General features: G+C 47.7%; 1 protein-coding gene across 2 annotated transcripts in view; it reads left to right on the top strand.

Annotated features, from left to right (window-relative positions):
- dph6 (diphthamine biosynthesis 6) overlaps positions 1-21407 on the top strand; it is a 57224-nt gene that overhangs the window by 19614 nt on the left and 16203 nt on the right. The window contains exons 6-12 of one of the 2 annotated variants that reach the window (XM_048228607.1): positions 3930-3991; positions 4360-4454; positions 4704-4797; positions 8104-8254; positions 8752-8889; positions 10400-10529; positions 10895-11069. In XM_048228607.1, the coding sequence (XP_048084564.1) occupies positions 3930-3991; positions 4360-4454; positions 4704-4797; positions 8104-8254; positions 8752-8889; positions 10400-10529; positions 10895-11069 (845 nt within the window). Of the gene's footprint in view, positions 1-3929; positions 3992-4359; positions 4455-4703; positions 4798-8103; positions 8255-8751; positions 8890-9056; positions 9540-10399; positions 10530-10894; positions 11070-21407 lie in introns of those variants that run through there. The other variant, XM_048228608.1, reaches the window with a different exon arrangement.

Below are 21407 nucleotides of genomic sequence, written 5' to 3' on the forward strand. Positions count from 1 at the left end.
TATAAGCAGCTTTACTGTTGTAGTAATGACATGGTTGTAATATTAGATTTGTTGTGTCCCTGTTTCGTTTAAGCGAAAGGATAAAGTCTGTGTAAGACAGCATGATAAGCATCAGACGAGGTTATAATTGCCCTCGTTTTTCCCTTTAATTTGTCGGATAAAAAGATTACCACCTTGATGTGTGAGAATTGCATTTGCCTTACCCTATTATTCTATGCACAGACACAGAATTTCAGATAAGGGCTTGGACAAATTTCACACATACTCTAATCTTATCATCTGTGTTTTTTTTATGTTCCTCCCTCTCCTTCTCTCTCTCTCTCTTTCTCTCTTTCTCTCTCATTCTCCGTCTCTCTCTCAGATGGGAAAGATAGTGTGTGGTTATTGTTTTTCGTAAGGTCTTTGAGAGCATTGTTCAAAAGGATGAACTAGCTCACGTCATTTCATGCATTCAGAAGCTAAAATGTTACACATCATGAATCCAATTTTCTTCCCCCTTCTCTTGAAAGCAGGGATTAAACTAGGTTGTCAATCCACACAGGCCCATCAGGAGACAATCTCAGGACGGCCAGTATTTCCAATCACCAACGCATTATCTACCATCTCACAGCTTTTTAATTTGCTTCTCCAGCCAGCATCAGAGACCCAAAGAGTGTTCATTTCAATTTGGGAGCTAACTCTCTTGATCTGGGTTAGTTTGGAGATGTTGTGTTCATGGGTATTGGTGATTATAAGGAGCCAAGGTGATTAGGCTGATTCAATTGCACAAGCAGCGGTGGTTTTGAGTTTCACCAAAGGCATGAAGAATGAAACGGGGATATCTTTTAAGTAGAATGATGTAAGAAAGTTACCTGAAGGGTTCAAGGTTGTGATGTTAAGTAGCTCTCATAAAGTAATGTTTTGGTTGGTTATATATGTTTTGTCTGGTCGCCTGTATCTGTTGTGTGTGTTTGTGTGTGGGACACAATTTAATTTTGTACCTGTTCCCATTAAGGGCTGTGATTGCCACATATTTGTTTGTGACCTTCAACCTCTAGTCTCTTAGATTATCTCTTTCAATTATCACAAACTTTCCAGGAGAAAGTACTTTTTTTCCCACTGCCCTCTAATTTGAGGCTGTTGAGCAAAGTAATGAAGTGAGCAGGGAGACCTTAAAATCCATTTCCCCTTGCTGTGCCTGATAGCCTCGCTTTGAAAGTTCACTGCCTTTAATTGCTCTTTTATTGGATAATACTGGACAAAATCCTTTTAAAGGGGAGCCATTCCTTCTGCTTTGGCCAGAGCACCGTCTGAGTAGAGTGCTCAGAAGCGGTCTTCAGAGGCAGACAAACGGCGACTTCTGGTAGGATTATTTGGGTTTAATGTGGCATAATGAGCCGGTGTAATGAGAGTGAGGTCAGCCACTAAAGCAGGTGGAGGGGACGCGAGGGACCTGAAGGTCCTGTAACGGAGTGCTGTGTGTCAGTTAAGCAGCGCTAAATGGCTGCCCACGATGGACCAAACACAGGGACTCTGTTTGCTCGTCTTGGCTTTGTGTCTGCGGTTGTTCAGTACCTACAGGCATGCTTTAGACATAAATTATTTAATAAGTTGTTGAGTCCTGTGGTTGTCCCTGGTCTGATTGGTTTTTGATGCTTGTTGTATGACTTCTCAATTACCAGTTAGTGCTTGCTGAAGAGTGTCATACTTCTGAATTAACCACAGGGCTCTAATAAATCACTTGTGTTCAGTCATGCCAGGAAGGTACTGTTTCACATTCATCTTGAAAATAGACACAAACACATGCAGCAAGCGCATATCTGATCAGTATCTGATGTCAATCATGTTGACGCATAAAATGGGTCAGCAAGATCAAGTAAGGCGGATGTTGCAGAGACTAGAGTTTCTGTTTAGTCACCATTCTCAGACAGTCTTTGTTCTAGTTACACTGGCTATCTACGCCAGCCACATAAGATATTTGTTTGTGTTTGCCGTCTGTTGACGTTGGTGTGGCTCCCTCAGGTGAAGAGAAGGGAATTGAGGAGCCAGGCTCAGGTTAACACTCTTTAATTAACCATTGGAATGGCCTGGTGGATTTCCTGTGTCTCCTTACTCCCTGTAAATACCAAGTCCTGTATCATATTTTATTCACGAGTGGGGAAAGTTAATGAACATGTTAAGAAAAAGGGGGGAGGGAAAAGGCGACATCCTCACAAGCAATTTGAAGCCAATCATTAAAATTTGTTAAAAGGCATGACTAATTAAAAAGGGATATTTAAATTGGATTGAATTTTAATGCTCCCCCCCACCTCTTTCACTCTCTCCCCACCCCACCCACCCCTCTCTCTCTCTCTCTCTCTCTTTCTTCCTTTCTCTCCCTCTCTATCTTCCTTATTACCTTTTTGTGCGTGGGGTTAAGATGAGAAGATGTCGAGATTAGATATTCTCACACTAATTAAGAGCAGCGTTCCCCTGGGTGGCAGACGCAGGCCCTCCTCGGCCTCGTCTCTCTCTCCCCTCCGCTTGCCCTCGTGCCCCCCCCCCCCCCCTCCGCCCCCATCCTGCAGGAGCTCGTGGCCTGGCTCCACTTGAAACGTGGGGTTTTTGAAGCCCCCCTCCTTCCCCAGGGTCTGCGGTTAAGCCCTTGACCTTTGAGGTTTTCGCAGGAGAAAGGGAAAGAGTGAAAGAGAAAAAAAAGAGCAGGAGAGTCTGCATTACCGTGTTCTCGATAACTTTTTTGCGGTGGACTTTGACAATGTAGTGCCACTGTAGCAGCGCTGTTGAACGCGAACTGAATCGGCCCCATACGGTTTCCTTCACGTTACCGTCCAGACGCGCCGGCAGGAGGGTTTGGGTTTAATTTCATTTCCCCCAGCAAAACCTGGTTTAGGTGCAGCCGGCTGTTGCCGTGAGAAACGGCGCGACTCTGCAAAGGCACACTGCTGCAGCACGCCTCGCGTCATCGCGTCAGCCACGTCTGCCGCGTCTGCCGGGAAGCCCTGACTTTGGTCCTGCTGCGGTTTTGAGGGGCGTAAGTAGCCAGCATCTCCTGTTTGTTTATCAGGGAGGACATGGAATTGTTTACCGGGAAGTGGAGTGGGAACGGTGTGGCTCGGTGTGGCACAGTGGTGGCGGCGGGATCAGAACCAGGTGGGAGTCGGCCTCACGCAGGGGGGACTGGCCGTCTGGCAGGCAGTGGTGAGCACTCGCACGTGGGGGCTCAACCAGCGTCATGGTTTTTTTTTGTTCTGTTTGTTTTCTTTGGAGTGACTTAAGGCTCGTGACTGGCCCTGAGAAAAGGCACACAGAGGTATAGGCGCCGTGAGCCAGGGGTCGGGGGAGAGACGTCTGGGGAGATTACAGTCAAGGACAGGGACGGACATGTTTGCAGAAGACATCATCACTCGTGGGCAACTCCTCTCCCTTATCCTCCCCTCACTCTTTCTTTTTTCCTCCTACATTGCTCTCCCTCACTTTCCTTCTACCCCCCCCTCTCTCTCACTATCTATATCTCCCTCTCTCTCAATCCTCTTTGTCTCTCTCTCTCTCTCTCTCTCCCCTCTCTTTCCCTCTGTCTCCTGTGTGCGAAGCACATCTGTGGGGCCTGAGTCACTTCCCTGTGCCGTTTAAGGGGGGAAAGGCAAATAAACAGGATCTCTCCCAGTTTACGTTCACAAAGGAACCAGGCAGGGGCTCGCTTTTCAGCACGACTGAAAACTGTTAACCTTACCCGGAGAGATTTGTGTACACAATTTGCAAAGTCAAATAAATAAGGTCCCGGGCCAAGTTCTTTGTGTGTGCTGTGTTGTGCCGTCTCTGTGTGTGTGGGAGACAGGCCTGCCTCTTGCTGTCATCATGAATCACTGCACTGTGTCTCTGATGGGGCCCTTCTCCTCTGGTGTGTGTGTGTGTGTGTGTGTGTGTGTGTGTGTGTGTGTGTGTGTGTGTGTGCCTGGACCCTGAGAAGCATTTAGGGAAGTCTTTGGCGGAGATGGAACCTCATCTGAAACAGGTCAGAGCACTTCTCTCTCAGTGCCTATCTCTGTCTCTCTCTCTTTCTATTTCTCACACACTCTTTCTCTCTCTTTCTCTCACACACTCTCTCTCTCTCTTTCTGCCACTACCACCTCCTCGCCTCACCCCACATGAACCCACTGTTGGGCTCCGGTCCAATCCCGCACCAGCTCCCCCCAGGCCCCTGGGCCCGAGACCGTAAAATTTATATGGGATCGGCCGCATTAACAAGTGGCCCACGGTTTCATTCAGACTTTTTTTTTGTTGGGCCAACGGTCTTTAATGACGGAAAGGAAATGGACGAAAAGTGGAGTCCCTTTCATGAAACGGCTGTTAAACATTGATGAATTCCTTCCCTTCTGGCAGCTCTCTCAGAAGTATGGAGTGCACATTTGTGGGGAAGGGGGTGAATACGAGACCTTCACAACCGATTGCCCTCTCTTCAAGAAAAAGATTGTCGTGTAAGTTATCATAAAGCACACTATCTCCCATACAAAAAAGCCTCATTGTGCTGTTGGTGCCAACAGGCTATTCCTAAAACTCATTCCTTTAGTTGGTACCTGGACTAGAAGCCAAAAGGGACGTTACACACTGCAGCTTAAGTAGTTTCATGTAGATAATAAGAATTCACATTGTTTTGGGGGTGTAGTTCAGGGTATATTTCTGTTTTGTTATCTGTTTTTAACTGGTTTTTAATGTCAAATTTGCAGTGATGCCATGGAGACGGTGATCCACTCGGCAGACGCCTTTGCGCCGGTCGGCTACCTGCGCCTCACTCAGATGCACATCGAGGACAAAGGCCAGGTCTGCTCGGCTCCGCTCCCATCTCATCTGGACACACCACTGTCCTCATCTCCTCTTCTCTCCTCTCTTGTGCTCTCCACTCCTCCCTCTCCTCCCTTCCCTTCTCTCCTCTCTTCACGACTTTTACGCTATACTTTTCTCCTCTTTTCTCTTCTCTTTTCTCTGCCTTTCTTTGGCCTCTCTTCTCTCTCATCCTCTTCTCTTGTCCTCTTATGGCCTCCTCCCATTTCCCCACCTCCCCACCCCTCTCCTCTCTTCTCTATCCCCCTGTTCTCTTCTCTCTCTTCCCCTCTGTTCTTCTCTTCCTCCTCTCCCAGGATGAGCCGTTCATTCAGGCCTGGGAAAAAGCTGTTCTGCTTTCACATGACGCCTGCGTCGCGCTGTAAACCAGTCAAGTGGAATGATGTGTATTTTATTTATTGACAGTTTCATTCGGTTGTTTTGATTGTTCGATTTTGCAGAACGGGGAGAAAATTGCCATGTGTTTGTTTTATTTTTGATTGGAGCGATGGACACGGCTTTTCCTCGTGAAATTGGAACTCAGTCATTATATCATTATGCGAGGGTTGGAGCGGGGAGGGGGACAAATCACGAGTGCAATGAAAACAGCAGAGATAGAGAGTGGAAGGGGACGCGCCGTTGGCTGCGTGAGAAGTTTGTTGAACATCTCTGCAGCTCTGACATGGCAGAGAGAGAGAGAGAGAGAGAGAGAGAGAGAGAGAGGAGAGAGAGAGAGAGAGAGAGAGAGAGAGAGGGGTTGGGTTGGGTTGGGTTGGAGGCACTCTGGAAAACAGCGTCTCCACAGGGGCTTTTCTCCCACATCCCTTTCTCTCTCATCCTCCTCTCTCTCTCTCTCTCTCTCTCTCTCTCTCTCTCATCCTCCTCTCTCTCTCTCTCTCTCTCTCTCTCTCTCTCTCTCTCTCTGTTTCTCTGTCTTTCCCTCGTTCCCTTGGCCATCTCCCCTCACCGCACTCGGCCTACTTTGACGTCTGCAATATTCACTCCCGCCCCAAACTAGGCCCGGGCTTAATAAACATGTCGGCTCAAATTAAAGTGCCCCCGCGTGCAGGTAGGTGGAGGGGTGGAGTGGAGGGGGGGGTGTTGGGCGGCTACGCCCAGATAGCTGTCACCAGGGAGAGGCACAGAGGAGAGATGAAGCGAGGGAGGAGAGAGAGAGAGAGAGAGAGGGAGATAGAGAAAGGTTATTCTGGCCCCAGAGTCTGCAGTACCCCATGTGTGATGAGCCCCAGTGAAAGTGCTTGGAGTTGTAGTCAGTGTGTTTGCCTGACTGACTGTCTGTAGTTGTTTTCCTGTTTTTTTTCCTTGTTTTGTTTTTTCTTTTAGTAAAGTGTGTTGATATGTGTGGCAGTGATCTCTGTGTGTTTGCTTATGTGGTTAAGTACGTGTGTGTGTGTGTATGTGTGAGAGCGTGTGTGTTTTATACGTTTTTAGATGACCACAGTTGTGCCAGTTTCATCTTGGATCATGATTACCGTGTCCCTGCACCACTTAGCTTCACTCTCTAGAAGGAAACCCACCAGGCCCATCCGCAGCAGAGCACGCCACCGCCACCATGGCACTCCACTGCTCTGAGAACAGCACTTAAAAGCATCAAACGCTCCCTCATCTAGGCACTGCACTGCTCTGAGAACAGCACTTAAAAGCATCAAACGCTCCCTCATCTAGGCACTCCACTGCTCTGAGAACAGCGCTTAAAAGCATCAAAGGGCCCCACTACGTCTAATTCCTTTTCCCGCTCGGCAGCTTGGCTCTCAGCAGCCATGCTGTGTGCAGAATCTGTGTCCGGCGAGCCAGACTCCCAGAACCCCAAAGCCAAATAAACACAAACCAACACAGCCTCCGTATTTGGCAGCATTCCTGAGGAGAGAGCTGGCTGAAAGGAGAGATGTTAATTAGAGCGAGGGAGATGGAGAGGAGATGGAGAGGAGGAGAGGAGGAGAGGAGAGGAGGAGGGGACGGGGTGAATGAAATTAAATGAAATGAGATGCAGAAGCTGTGCGCTGTAGATCTGATGTGAGACTGGCGGGAGTGGAGAGTCTGTTCTGGGTCAGCCAGGCAGGGTCAGCCGCTGGGATGATGGTGTGTGTGTGTGTGTGGGGTTCAGGGAGAGAGGGGTTGTTGTTGGTTTGTTGGGAGTTGGATGGGGGGTAGGTGGTGGTGGAGGGGGCGAGTTGTTGGGGGCTAGTTATTGGCGAGAGAAAAAAAAACATAGCCTGAGTAACCCTCAGCTCTCGTGTCCTCCAGCCACCCAGCCCTACAGCCATGCTCTCCTCTCTCCCCACAAACACCCCCTCCACCGCTACCACCAGCCAGCCACCCATCCTGCTCCCCCTTCCCCTCCCACCCCCCCTCCAGTTCAGCAGGGAAGAGCAGGGAGATTCCAGGGCCCTGTCCAGGGGAGAGCCTCCCCTCACCCAGCCGTCCAAAGTGCTCTCCGTCAGGCTGACGAATCCAGCTTGACACCCCGCTCTGGATGAACCAGCAGCATGGGAGTAGGGGGTTGGTGGGTGGGGGTGTGCGTGCGCCTGTGTGTGTGTGTGTGTGTGTGTGTGTGTGTGTGTGTGTGTGTGTGTGTGTGTGGGGGGGCGAATGGCATCATTTGCCCTGAGTTAATTCTGCAGGAGTCCCTCTACTGTGTGGGGGCTGGGGCTGGAGTATAATTAATTTGATTATCACATGGGCAAATGCAGCTGACAGCAGGAGATTTAAGAGAAAGAAAAAAAAAAGCCTAAAACTGATTTTTTTTTTTTTTTTTTCAAACAGTGAATACTTTTAGTGCCCTTTTCTGTCAGGTAATACTGCATGTAAATACAGACAACCATTTCCATTTTTGTTTTGGTATTGTATTTTATTTTAAAAATGAAGGGTAAAATGTAAATAAACAAGACTGATGAAACACCGGGCTCTTGTGTGAAACACTCGACACGTCAAGAGACAGTGTGGCTGAATGAGTGACGGATGGAACGATTGCATTTACTGTATCAAGCTACAAAAAAAAAAAAAAAAAAGCATGCCCCCTCTCGCTGTGATTCATGAATATGTTAGCATTGCTTTTTCATATTCATTCCTCCTCCCAGTCATTTTTTGGCCCGGGCACGTCAGAGAAGACTGACATGGCATGCATGGCAGCTTATTGGAAAACTAATTATGCTCAGTTTTGTTTTCACCCGCATGTATCGTTTTTTTTTTTTGTTTTTTTTTTTTTTGCCCGCCACCCCCACCCCCAGCCCCCCATCTCCCTGTATCTTTCTTGGCTGATTTATTCCCGTTTGGGCTTGATTTCAGGGCCCCACAGAGAGTCCTCTGCCCCTCGGTACTTGTCCTTGCCAAAGCGCCATTGACAAGATGACTGAGGAGGCGGAATATGCTGATAAAACCCAAGCCATCCAGGAAGAATTTACATCAAACAGCGACCTTAGTTGTCAGCGGGGTCATGGTGAGATGTGTGTCGTGTGTGATCATGTGTAGTTGTATGTGTATATGTGTGTGTGTGTGTGTGTGTGTGTGTGTGTGTGTGTGGTGTGGTGATATCTGGGTATGATATTACATGCCATCATCTCTTTTACATGATTTGTCTTTTATTGATGACGGCCATTAGAATTAATGACACCAGCTGATATCGGGGTAATTAAGGAATTAAATTCTCTTAATTAATCACGATTGAGGTCACAAATTGAAAATCTCCCATGAATTTCCATTAGTCTTTGAATCTTATTCCCATTCCCCCTAATCAACTGCACTCAATTGAATTTGCTCCCCCATACCACCCACCACCATCCAACCCCCTCTGTCTCTGACACCCTGGCACACAAAGGCCGGTGCCATGCGCTCTTCTGACTCTCTGTGTCTGCATTGTGTTTCCTCTCTCCCTCTTTCTCTCTCTCTCTCTCTCTCTCTCTCTCTCTCTCTCTCTCTCTCTCTCTCTCTCTCCAGAGCCCATGCTCGCCTGCTCTCCCCGCAGTGTGGCAGGCTACCAGTGGTTGGCTGGCATCTCTGGTGCGCACGGCGAACAAGAGGAGGAGTGCAGCAGAATCCAAGCCCAGACCAAGCAGGCTTTCACCAGGCTGCAAGGTACAGCAGCAGCCCGTCAGAGCTCACTCACCTAACAACCCCCCCCCCCCCCCACCACCACCAAAAAAAAAAAAAAAAAATGAAATAAAAAGCAAAAAAAGCATCAAGTATTTAAGGATGGTGAAAAAGGAAATTGTCTGTGTTTGCTCTTATGTGGTTCTATCCAGCCCTGGCTCCATAGTCCATGTTATCGCAGGCTTGCATCTCCACTGACCAGATCAGCAGACGATGCTGGACGTCTTGCTTTCAGCAGGTGGTGGTGACAGGAATAAAACAAAGCATCAGGAAGGGGCAGGGGTACAGGAGAGTGGAGAGAGGACATGCAGTAAATGAAGCAAAGTTGCCAGTCTGGTCCACTTCTCTTACACATTCATACACACACACACACACACACACACACACACACACACAGCCTTTGTTCCTTTGTTCTCATAGACATTTTCATTTCTCCTTGGTGTGCTGGCAAAATGCACTTGAAGAGGTGGGACAGGGAGCAAGAGGATAGATGCTCTTTATTCAACCCCAGTCTTTTCAAGCGTGGAGGCGAAAGGCAGGCCTATCTGACACCCTGCAAACACAAAGACACACACACACACACACACACAAACACACGCCAACACACACACACACACACACACACACACACACACACACACACACACACACACACACACACACACACACACACACACACACACACACACACTCTGCCCTGTCCATCACAAAAGAGGGCCAGGGACAGGCTCTTCAATTTAAGTGGGGGAGAACGAAACTGAGTCTTCAAAACACATGCATGCCTTCTTTCTTCCTCTCTCTCTTACTCTCTTTCTCTCCCTCTCTTTTTATCTATCGTTTTTCTGTCTCTTTTGAATACTGTGTGCTTTGCCTTTTTTTGCCTGCAGAAACTTTTTTTTTTAAGTGGCGTCTTTAACAGAGCATCTCTTTCTCTCTCCCTCTCTCTCTTTTTGCTTAAGAAGTTGGAGCGAAAGATGAAAAGCATATTTAATGTTTATCGTCTCTGCCGAAACAGCCTTCACGGCTCTGAGACAATATTAAACAAGTTAATATTTCATGAACAGCCTCTTTGTATGAGCCGGCTGTGTGAAGTGCGCTGAGACACTGTTTCTGTTCCACAGTAGAGGAGAGCAAGGGAGGAGAAAAAAACAACAAACTTGATGCGGTATGAAAATATTATGGGCAGACGGGCCTTGCCTGAAGACCTGTGCTTTCACACAGCTATGATATGATATGCCACGGAGCAGGTCACAAAGCATCAGTCGTTCCAGAAATCGTTATCTCGCGCAAAGTTATAGTCAGGCAAGCGCAAATGGGCCTTTTGAGGAAAAGAGGGTGTCTATGTGTAAATATTAATACTCACAAAGAGAAAAGGCTGTGAGAGACATAACCTGAGGTCATGCTCACTGTGTGTGTGTGTTTGTGTGTGTGTGTTTGTGTGTGTGTGTGTGTGTGTGTGTGTGTGTGTGTGTGTGTGTGTGTGTGTGTGTTATAGACGAGCTGCAGAGGGGAGGCTGGAAGATGAAGGATATTGTCCTAGTGCACCTCTATGTCAGAGACATGGCCGACTTCAAGGAGCTGAACAGCGTCTACGTGTCTCACTTCGGCTCCAATCCTCCCGCCAGGTACGGCTCCGTGTGTGTTTACACACTGCCCACAGCAGTGGCCGGCACCCACACCTCTGAGCCAACTCTGCTGACACTTAAATCCAGCCCAGCAACCCTGACCAGCAGACATTCCCATAACCACTCTTAAAAAAGTTATGTCATTCCTGGGGTAATGCAATCACAATATTTATACCCATTTACTCCCACTATGTACAATGTAATACAATGTATATATTGCAACAAACCCTTAATGTATATATTACATCAAACGCTGATGTAGACCATGTGGTTTTTCTGCTGCTCTGTAATACGAAGTCATTTTGGCCATGATACTGCATCTATCTCAATCCCACTGCTCCCCCTCCTGTCTCTCCTCTTGCCAGGGTGTGTGTGGAGGCCCCTCTGCCTGCGGGACACCTCCTGCAGATGGACTGCCTCCTCCATGCTTGGACTCAGCCTCCCGCAGAGGGCTGCTTCCAGTCCAGGGAGGCCATGCACGTCCAGAGCCTGTCCCACTGGGCCCCCGCCAACATCGGGCCCTACAGCCAGGCCGTCAGGGTAAGGCTCTGGCTCCTCTCTCTCTGTCTGTCTGTCTCTCTCTCTCTCTCTCTCTCTCTCTCTCTCTCTCTCTCTCTCCTAGAGTGGGCATGAAAAAAATGACACCCAGTTTTATAGGTTCACAGCTTTTGTTTGTTCCGGTGTTTTCTCTGTCACAATTAAGATATTATGGTTTCCATAATTAGCCACATCTGTGAAACAAAGTACAAAACTTATATTAGCATAAGACTGTAGTTGCACACTAACCTAGACTGGATAATGACACAAATGCTCCGTGTGTGTGTGCGTGTGTGTGTGTGTACGTGTGTACTTATGTGTGTCTGTGGCGATCACTAAAATCTGGTGCTCTTTTGATGTAACTGCGGAGCCGGCGTAAAGCACAGCGCTAATGTGACTCCAAAGGAAGACTTGAGCGATGCGAATGCGGTTGCACGGCTGGCTGAGGCTCTTGTTTACCTGCACGCTAACGGATTACACTTGTCAGGTTTATTGTCAACAGTGTAGCCAGCTCATCTCCTCTCCGCCAGCCTCTCCGCAAGGCCTTGTCCACACTCTTCTATTTCCATGTGTGCATGAAAGGCAGGCATGGGTGGCCAGGTAGACCTCCAGATCGCCCCCCCTTCCCCCCACTAGCTAGGTTTGTCAACAGCATCGATTAACCCAAACCGTGCAAACAATTTACAATCGAGAAATATTGTGCAAATGTGAGACCTGGACCTCCTATGCCCCAAACATCCATGACATATTTGAAATGGGAAACTCAGGGAAAGTGTACTTTTGGCCACAGTGTACACTTGGCCAATTATGGCGTCGTTGTGATTCAGCCTTGGCAGAGGAGCCTGAATATTTGCGCATGTTTTGTCTGTGAAAAACAGAATTGTTTGGCCTCTAGTGAGTCATTTCAAGCTCCATAGTCTCACACCATAAATATGAACCTTGTGCTGTGGTAAATCTTTGACTGGGAATAGACAATGAAGTACATAAACACACACACACACACACACACACACACACACACACACACACACACACACACACACACACACACAAACCCCTCCCTGGTGCAGATCTGTCCGCCATCCCATCTCCGACTCATCAAACTGTAGCATGTGTATTAACAGTACCCTAATTCTAGAGATGGCTCCACATATTGATACAATTAGCCCCATGCTGTGCTCATGCAGACGTGTGTGGTCCAAACACACACACACACACACACACACACACACACACACACACTCGATTCATCCTTAATGAGTATGTGAATTTGAAGGCGATGTAGCCGCTGTATAGTGAAGACAGGCCTCCCTGGAACCAAACCTCACCGAGGGAATCGCTCTCCGAAAAAGCCCTCGCGCCCTCCTCCTCCCTCCTGGTGAAATAATTAGTGATTAATTGTGAAATCCCATTAACAGCCCAGAGGAAGAACTGAGCTGAAAATGCCCCTTTCTGGGTGGTATCTCAATTAAGTCCCTGACACAGTTGTCAATCGTGTACGTTGTGCTGCTATTGTTTGGTCTTCAATTCATGAATTTTATCATATGACATTTATTAACCTGCATTAACATTTAACATGTGTATGATAACATGTAATAGCGCCTGATATCTGACGGACTGTGTCAGAGAACCAAATGTTGTCGTGTCTAGCATCAGGCATTGGCCCGCATCCGCTGGCTGCATTGAGCCTGTAGAAGAGGGCAGGGGAGTTGAGGAAGTGGTTTGAATGGCCACTGGCTGGATATGTTTCCCCAAACACCCTTTAGACTAATTGCTGTGGGGCGGCTGATGTTGTTTGGCTCCATGACAGATTCAGATCCAGTGTGATTTACGGAATTAGTTACTATAATTAGTTATAGCGTTCGCTGATTATCGCTGTAGGCTTTCAATATGTTTTGCGATCGTTTAGGGGAAATCAAGCATGAGGCACGGAAAAGATAATTCAATTTCTGTTTTGTTTATTCCTGTTTTTTGCTATCGGGTTTCCCCTTGATTAGTTTCTGGTTTGGGGTCATGTTTTGCATAATGTCCCTGATACAGTAAACGGGCCGTTTTTTTTTTTTTTTAATGGTGGTTATTGCCTTGTCTGGATTTACCACAGAGAGCAGACTGGACATGCTCCGTCATTTGGGGATATCGGTGATAATGTGCAGATTAGGCCTTAAAGGGTATTTGCTACAGTTCACAGGGGAGTGAGTCTTGAAGGTACGGTTTAAGGCTTCAGATATGACATAAAAAGATTGTGTTGAGTTGAGTTATTCCGAGAGACCGTTCTTCCATTAAGACAAAGCCTTCATTTTCTTCAACAATATGACATTGCTTTGAATAGCATTGATATGTCATCAGGCATGGGGGAGAGAATAAGACAGAAAAGTCCCCTGCTTTTTCAATCTATTCTCATAACAGACGATTAAGCTCGCGTGTTGGCAGATGGCATGAATTGACCCTCCATTAGCCAGAGTCGTAGTTAACAGTGTGGGGTCCAAATTGCTTATTGCCTCACACCTTTGTGATTTAATGCCAGCCATTCCTGAGGTTCCCTGCCAATGAGCAGGAGAGGAATTCAAATGATTCTATAATTACATAATTCCAAGACAGAAAATCTCCTTTTGTGTGGAGGCCCCATTGGCGCCAGGATTGTACAGCATCTCCCCTTTCAGATTAAGACAAATACAATACCCCGAGGACGTTTGTTCCCAAATTCTATTTACAGATTAAATTCTGGGGGAGGGCTGTTGGGAAGGCACACTAGCGGCTGTCCTAGGTTAGGGAATAGACCCTCTAGTTCTTTGTCCGTCGGGAGCGGCAGTCTGTTTTGTGGAAATCCTCGTGTGGGCACAGAATTGGATTTGCATTGGATTTTGCGAATTGCCAAAATGGTGCTACTGAGTAGTTGGGGAAGTGGATGTGACATTGACAATTATTGTCAAAAGAAGCAGTGGCCTGCTTTGGTGAGGGGGGCCAAGAAATTTAAATAATCTTTTGGGGGGGGGTGTAGGGATAACACATTGAAACAAAGAGCCAGGCCTGACCTCTTTGTTACTGAGCTCAGGAATGATGTTCACCCATTTCTTTATGCTTAAGTGTTGTTCAGAAGGTTCTGTCTTTTGTGAACAGCATTAGCCTGTTTGTTTGATGATTATACATAGAACTGTAATCTGAGTGGGACTTTGTATCCCATGTGAGGCTTCACATTGGAATTTAAAGGCTGAGGGCTCCACTGGGGGTTAAGCTGTGATAAAAAAATGTGTTTCCATAAATTGCTTTTGATTAATAGCACATCAGTTTTTGTCAGAAAAGAAAGATATTAGACAAAATTTGGCAATTAAGATGAGCAGATCTTGTATTTGAAGATGCATTATTCGTCTCCAGTCAGAACGCATCACTGGGCTGAAGAGTGATGATTTTGCCTTATCCCTCCCCACCCTTCAAAAACAAACAAACCATCGACGGAAGCCTCATCCACCTCAATTACCCACGGAAAGGTAATTAGCTGAAAAGCAAGACTTGTGAAGGCTCACAGGGCCACAGGGTCTTATTCAAGGATGCGTGTGTGTGTGTGTGTGTGTGTGTGTGTGTGTGTTGAGGGGGTATGGAGGGTGGGTTATGCCAAGTGTACAGATTAATTAGGACGTTTAACTTCATTTTTAATACAACAGAATTAATCCCATAAAAACGGAGCGATCTCCGAGGAGTATCGTTGACGGCCCTTGACGCTCGCGCCTCGCCATAATCTATTAAAACCTGCCTTTAATCTCACCTCACCCACCACCCCCCCCGCCCCATCATATTTTATGGATTTTTTCATAAACACGGCCCATACTTCATAAATGTCTCAATTTTCTAGTCTATTAACATTACTTCAAACACAGTTGATAAAAGAGGAGAGCATGCATGAAATAATGCGCCAATAACAGCGCGGCGCTGCAGGCTAAAAACAGTGGGAAGGCTCGCCACTCATCCCCTCTGAAACAATAGCTGTGCCGCGCGGATGCTATCAGTGCTAATGAATGCAGCTAAACGATCATCGCACTCAACCTGGAGACAAAATTCTGGAAGAGTCCGATCGAAGAAAAGAGAGGGTATTTTTTGCCCTGCCCTGTCTTGAATGATTCATGACTGGAGCAGTTTTGTGTTTGGTGTTGATGGAAACCTTATTGTTATTTTAATTTTGCTGGTTGCATTTATGTTTACCACACTTCCTGTTGCCTCCTGTCGAAAATTACTGTATTATATCACAAAGGCACAAAACCAAGAATGCCCCTGCTTAGGCCTTAGTCATCGACTGGCATGTCAGGTCGGAACACATGCTTTGAGTGGACATTCGCGTCACACTGGCCTTACTCATGCACAGACTGATCTGGTCTCCAAAGTTTCCTGGGGTCAACCGGGTGCACGTGAAGCCAGCAGACACACCTGATGGCTCTTTGCAGTTGATCTCATTCAGCGCTCCACCGAAGCCTAGCAGATGGGGAAAGACACCCCCGCTCCCCCTCTCCCTCCAAGGGAAAACGGGAACACAACACGCACCTGTTTACCCACAGCGCCCTCCACCTCGCTGGACCCCCCGTCTCTATCGCCCTGGTCAGAGGCGGGGGTTGGTCAGGCGGTGACTCACCCGCTACCTGGCCGTGTGTTTGATGCCGGGTGACATTGGCTGGCGCAATGAGTCGGCTGCATGGCAGGGGGATGTGGTGTGTGGGGTGGTGGGTTAGCAGATAGCGGAGGTTGGGGTGGTGAGACCGTGTGGAGGTGATGTGGAGGCTGGTGGTGGGGGAGGTGGGGTCCTCCTCACAGTCCACACTCCAGCTCTCTGGCACTCAGCCCCTGCCTGACTCCATCTGAAGCACAGGCAGGAGCCCTCTGCTCTCATCCAGGGTCTCACAGGACAGGACAGGACAGGACAAGACAGAAGGACCAATTACACCAGGGCACCAACGCTGCCTCCCACATGCAAGCATGAGGGTATAATAACAGAATCCCCCTCCCTTCTTTCTCCCTCATTTTGTCAATTTCTCTTTCTTTCTTTCTCTCTCTCCCTTCTTCCCTCTCTCTCTTTCTCTCTCTCTCCCTCCCTCTCTCTCTTTCTCTATCTCTCCCCCTCTCTCTCTTATTGTATCTCCCAGTGTCTCTGTCTTTCGCTGGCTTGGGAGAGCACCCACTCCCATGTGCACAGATGGATATGCGCTCTGACACATACGGGCGGTTGCCGTAGCAGCAGCCGGCTTCCTCCATGTCGGAGACAGCAAAGGGCGAGAGGCAGTGAAGGGCGGGGCGCCAGGGTGAGGGAACAAGGGCACCCCAAAGCCCACGCGCAAGGGCACCGTCCCCCCCCACCCCCCCAATTCTTCCGCTTTAGTCTTCCAAGCATGCAGTACACAAGAGCAAGGTGAAGCAGGGTGGGGGGTAATTATTTCTCCACCTACCCCCACTCCTCATGCCTCTCCAGCCAAGCTCTTCCTCTCCTCCTACCCACACACACACACACACACGCAAACACACATACGCACACACCGCTGGACTCCCCACTGTGACCCTGCCGAGGCTGACCCGTCGTGGCAGCAGTCATTTTCTCGAATCATAGCCCGTGTGAGGCGGATTATCTGCCTGCCATGCGACATCGTTAGGGCTGGTAGTAGCTTGTACCGGCCGAGGACACGGGAAGGGCTGGATCTGTCAAAGCGCATCGGCGTCCCGCGCGCCCTGCCAACCCGCCAACCCGCCCAACCGCCACCGCTGCCGCCGTGTGCCCCAGCGCCCGCCGCCCTCTCAGCTCCTCGGCTCCCTTCATTAACGGGCCCGGGCCCTGACAACTGATCCTAATTGCCTCTGAACAGCTCTTCATGTATTATTGGTGCCTGACTGCCTAGCTTCATGTCAACAAGCCACAGGAAGGCAGAGAGGGGATCACCCCCACATCCCACACACACACACACACACACACACACACACATACACACACACACACAGTGGCACGCGTGTCCATTCACACGTCACAAATACACATGAGACACTTATGCACACCCCAAACACCACACCACATCCCACACGCCCGACCACATTCACTCACACCACCGACCATCTGCACACCCCAAACTGTGTGTGTGTGCCTGTGTGTATCAGCCCAGGAGTCATCACACACCTCAATGCTGAACCCTTACATAGGGGAGATTGGTGTGTGTTTAGTAGGGGTTTTTTTCTGCCTTAGTGAATTTCTCCTTCTGACAGTTTGACATTATTGCAGTGGCGTCATTCACTCCTTTTATTTTGTTTTTTTCCAGAAAAGAAATTAATAACGGTGTCGTCTTCGGAGTAGCCGTTCAAAACACGACTAGCCTTTTGTGTCGCAGGTGGAACACAACATAATCAAATGAAAGCAAATGCTCACGCTTGTCGGAATGTGACAGATTTATTCGTGGCCGTAGATTCTTGGCGTTGCGGGAGTGGAGGGAGCGTGCCATCAGAGCGTGCGGGGGGTAGACAGCATGTATCAACCTGAGATCTCAAAAGAGCCAGCGTTCCCATGTCACCCTTCACCATATTTGCAACAGTTTCTCAGCCTTTGCTATACACCAGTGACAGATACTCATATTTTTATGAATGTACAGCAAAAATATGTAATTTTATGCTGACAGCCATCAGAGCCGATTCAGAGATACATTCAAAACAAAAAGGGATCAATTCCGCTTTTGGACACGGCATAAATAGACTGAATCATAAATGTTGCAATGATTAGAGAACAAAGTCGGCCAGTGCTGTCCAGTTTGATAACCGTCAGAGAGGGGGGGATGTATGACCATTCTATTACTATGGAAACTAGCCATGCTATTTGTAGGTGGCTGTGGTCTTCTGCCTGCGGTGATGAAGGTGGCGTTGGGGGCATGCAGCACTGCCCAGCACAAAGCAACATGACACAATACAACACAACAGAACAAAGCTCTCCATGACACTGTCCAGACCAGCAGACAACAACACGACACAACGCAGCACTGCAAAACATTACACAATACTGACCAACAAGTCAACATGTCACGACACTGCCCAGCACAACGCACAGGTGTAGAATACAATGCAACACAGAATACATTGCAACAAAACACAACTCCACACAACATGCCAGATAACACAAGACTGCATGGTACAACAAGACATTACACAGCACTGACAACACAGTATATGGGTGTATGGCGTTCGGTACTACGCAGCATTGCTTAATTCTAAACGACACGACACTGGGAGGCCAAAGAAGAGCCACGGTGCAGATGAGCTAATAGCACACGGCCGTGAAACTCAGCGTTGAGGGAGAAAGAGAGAGAGAGCAGGGGAGGAGAGGAGGGAGGGGAGGGAGGGGAGGGGAGGCTCACACTAGGGTGTAGTGATGGACAAACAGAGACATGGGGAGTCAGGCCATGTGCTCGCTAACTAGGCTCTCTCCCACGTGAAGTGTGAAGACAGGTGGAGTGTGCGTAGCACTGCCCTTTAAGGGGACGCGCCGGGAGCTCTCCAAATATTGGCCAGTCGGACAGGGGGCCTGAGCTTGCGAAGAAGCGCATATTCTGAGTGTACTTTTCAGCCCTTTTACACTCACCATATTCCCACAACTCTGTTCTATTGAGCCTGACGTTAAGTGCTTCTGGTGAAACATGATTATTGGGTCTTCATGCAATGGTGGCCGAGCATTGCAGTTTTGTCTTAATTTATTAAGGAGATGTTAGTTTTTAATAGCAGTAAAAACTGATGGCTCAATGATATTAACATTTATGTCCCATTTACTTTTGGGCACTCACGCGGTCATTAATTTCTCATCGAGGGCTTCGTTTGAGCAGTAACTTTTAACCTGGGTCATTCATTTTTCATTAGCCATTGTCATTTTAGCACATTCTACAGATATAAAAGTGTTTCGGATGAATAATACACCATGTCCTGTTTTAAGCCAGTCTGTGGTCCGGACGACACACCAACATGTTCAGTGTTACATCCATTTATTATTCATACGGATGTATTTATAAGTGTGTGTGTCAGCTAGTATGAATGTCAGCACTGATGCATTCTGTGCGCCAGAATTAAATTAATTTTAGCCTTTCAAATATGACTTTGAAAAGACTTTTGAAAGGATGAAGTTTCATAATTGATAGTACAAAATTTAAAAGATGAGATAAATGTTTTTTTGTTTTTTTTAAGACAAAAAAATGTTCTAGGCTTTTTATTCAATAGAACTCTATCATTTAAAATAAATTGTATTTATATTGAAAATAAGATGACAATTTCAAAAATGTCTTTCACTTTTTCACATTAATAAATAAATATGTTTTCCTCTTTTTGATGATCTGTGTACGAGAAGCACATAAAAACTGCAAAGATTAAACTCGGATAACCTTCAACAGAGTTGCTGACAGTAACATGCAATTTTTTTGACCAAAACAGCTTTCCTATTGTCAAAGAAAATACACTCTCTGGCTCTTTGGCTTGTTGTATGTTTTAAGAAAATAGAAGCCCTGTAAGGAAGCAGTGCCTGTGCCTGTGCCTGTGTGTGGAGTAATGGCCTTCTCCCTCTCGCTTTTTACCATGCAGTCATACTGCCATCTTTTGAAAGGAAACGGAACTACCAGCTGGAGTTCAAGGAGACTTTTTCTCCTCTGTTTTGCTTTTTCTTCCCCATCCTCTTCCTCCTGTTTTCCCCCTTTTTTTATTTATAGATGTCTTCTGCAGGTTGTCCGGTTGCTTTAAGCAGCACGGGCCACGTAACCTTGGCGTGTCCAAGTGGCCGAATCCTATCTGCTAAATGATTGCTCCAGTGGCCGATGCAGGGGGACCGTCCCATCTCCGGCCGCATCTTCCCCCAATGTGACAGGCTGATGTGCCACTGGAGGTCAGGTGGAAGACAAAGTGTGTGCGGCTCACTCTGCCCCCCACTCCCCTCCTCTCACACACACACACACACACACACACACACACACACACACACACACACACACAGAGCAGCTGAAAAGAACCCAGGCTCACACATTGTTTTTTTTTCTTTCCTTTCTCACCATGTACCAAGTTCACAACCAAAACAGAGGCTCAGGTAGTCTTACTGTTAGATCCTGACAGTGTGGCGAAAAGAAGAAGAAAAGTAATGGTGATGTGGACAGAGAGAGAGAGAGAGAGGGAGAGAGAGTGGAGAGAGAGAGAGAGAGAGAGAGAGAGAGAGAGAGAGAGAGAGAGAGAGGGAGAGAGAGAGAGGGGAGAGGGAGAGGGAAGAGTGGGAGAGAGAGAGAGGGAGAGGGAGGAGAGAGAGAGAGAGAGAGAGAGAGGGAGAGAGATAGGGAAGGAAGGAGGAGGAGGAGAGGTGGTCACAGCTGGATCTGGAGGAAGGGAGGGACGGAGGGAAGAGAGGAGGGCTGTGGCTTCAGCATCATTCAATCAGACAACATGCCCCTCAGCTGAAACGGCGAAACCCTCCCCTACTCTCTCGAATTAGGCAGATTAGCGGGAAAGCGCATAATGCGGGATGATGGAATTTGTCATCATTTGCGTTGTCCTGGAAAGATCCGGTTTGATCGAGCGATGCGTCGAGGAGCCTGTCATGTCCCACGGGCAGGTCATAGAAGAAGCTTGGCAGAAATGATTTTTGCGATATGTGCATCAGTCGTAAAAGCCTCACAACCAATTTGTCAAAAAATCAGAGGTCGAGACAGCTGATGGCGACGGGGCATTTGTGCCCTAACGCAAAGGGAAACTGTACCCCCCCCCCCTCGCCCTTTCTGCACAGGCCGCCACAGCTCTCCTCATTTTGTCACCTTACTAGTGAAGCCCTTTAACATTTACAGGCATTTTCTCTCCAGGGTGTAATACATAAAATGCAGAGGTTAAAAGTTTCACTGTAATCACAAAAAACAATTCAATAATTCAATTGAATTAATATTATGAAACTTATGAAGCAAAAGTATAATAATTTAAGCATTTATATATTTTGTATGACAACACATTATATTTCCTTATGGTGAATAAGCTGGTGTGAGGTATCTGAAAAGCCTCTCCGCTCCTGACCTTGTTTACGCTGGCCAACGAGCGATAGAGGAGAGCAATCAGCATAAAGTTGACACAGAGCGGACGTGACAGTGTTACTTATCCACACCGATGTGGGCATGCCGAGGTCAGACAGGCAGGAATGCTGGACCCACACCGCTGCGTGTGGAGGGACAGTGGAGGAGAGGAGAGGAGGGGAGGCAGAGGTGGGTGAGTGCGGAGGAGGGGGGAGGGCAAGCATCGTCTGCCCCTATCCAGCATCATCCACATACTAACCCGGCTGTCGTTACAGTGTTAAATACTGTTGTTGGTGTGTGTGGGATCATACAC

The sequence above is a fragment of the Alosa alosa genome, chromosome 19 (assembly GCF_017589495.1).
Source record: "Alosa alosa isolate M-15738 ecotype Scorff River chromosome 19, AALO_Geno_1.1, whole genome shotgun sequence".
Taxonomy (NCBI): domain Eukaryota; kingdom Metazoa; phylum Chordata; class Actinopteri; order Clupeiformes; family Clupeidae; genus Alosa; species Alosa alosa.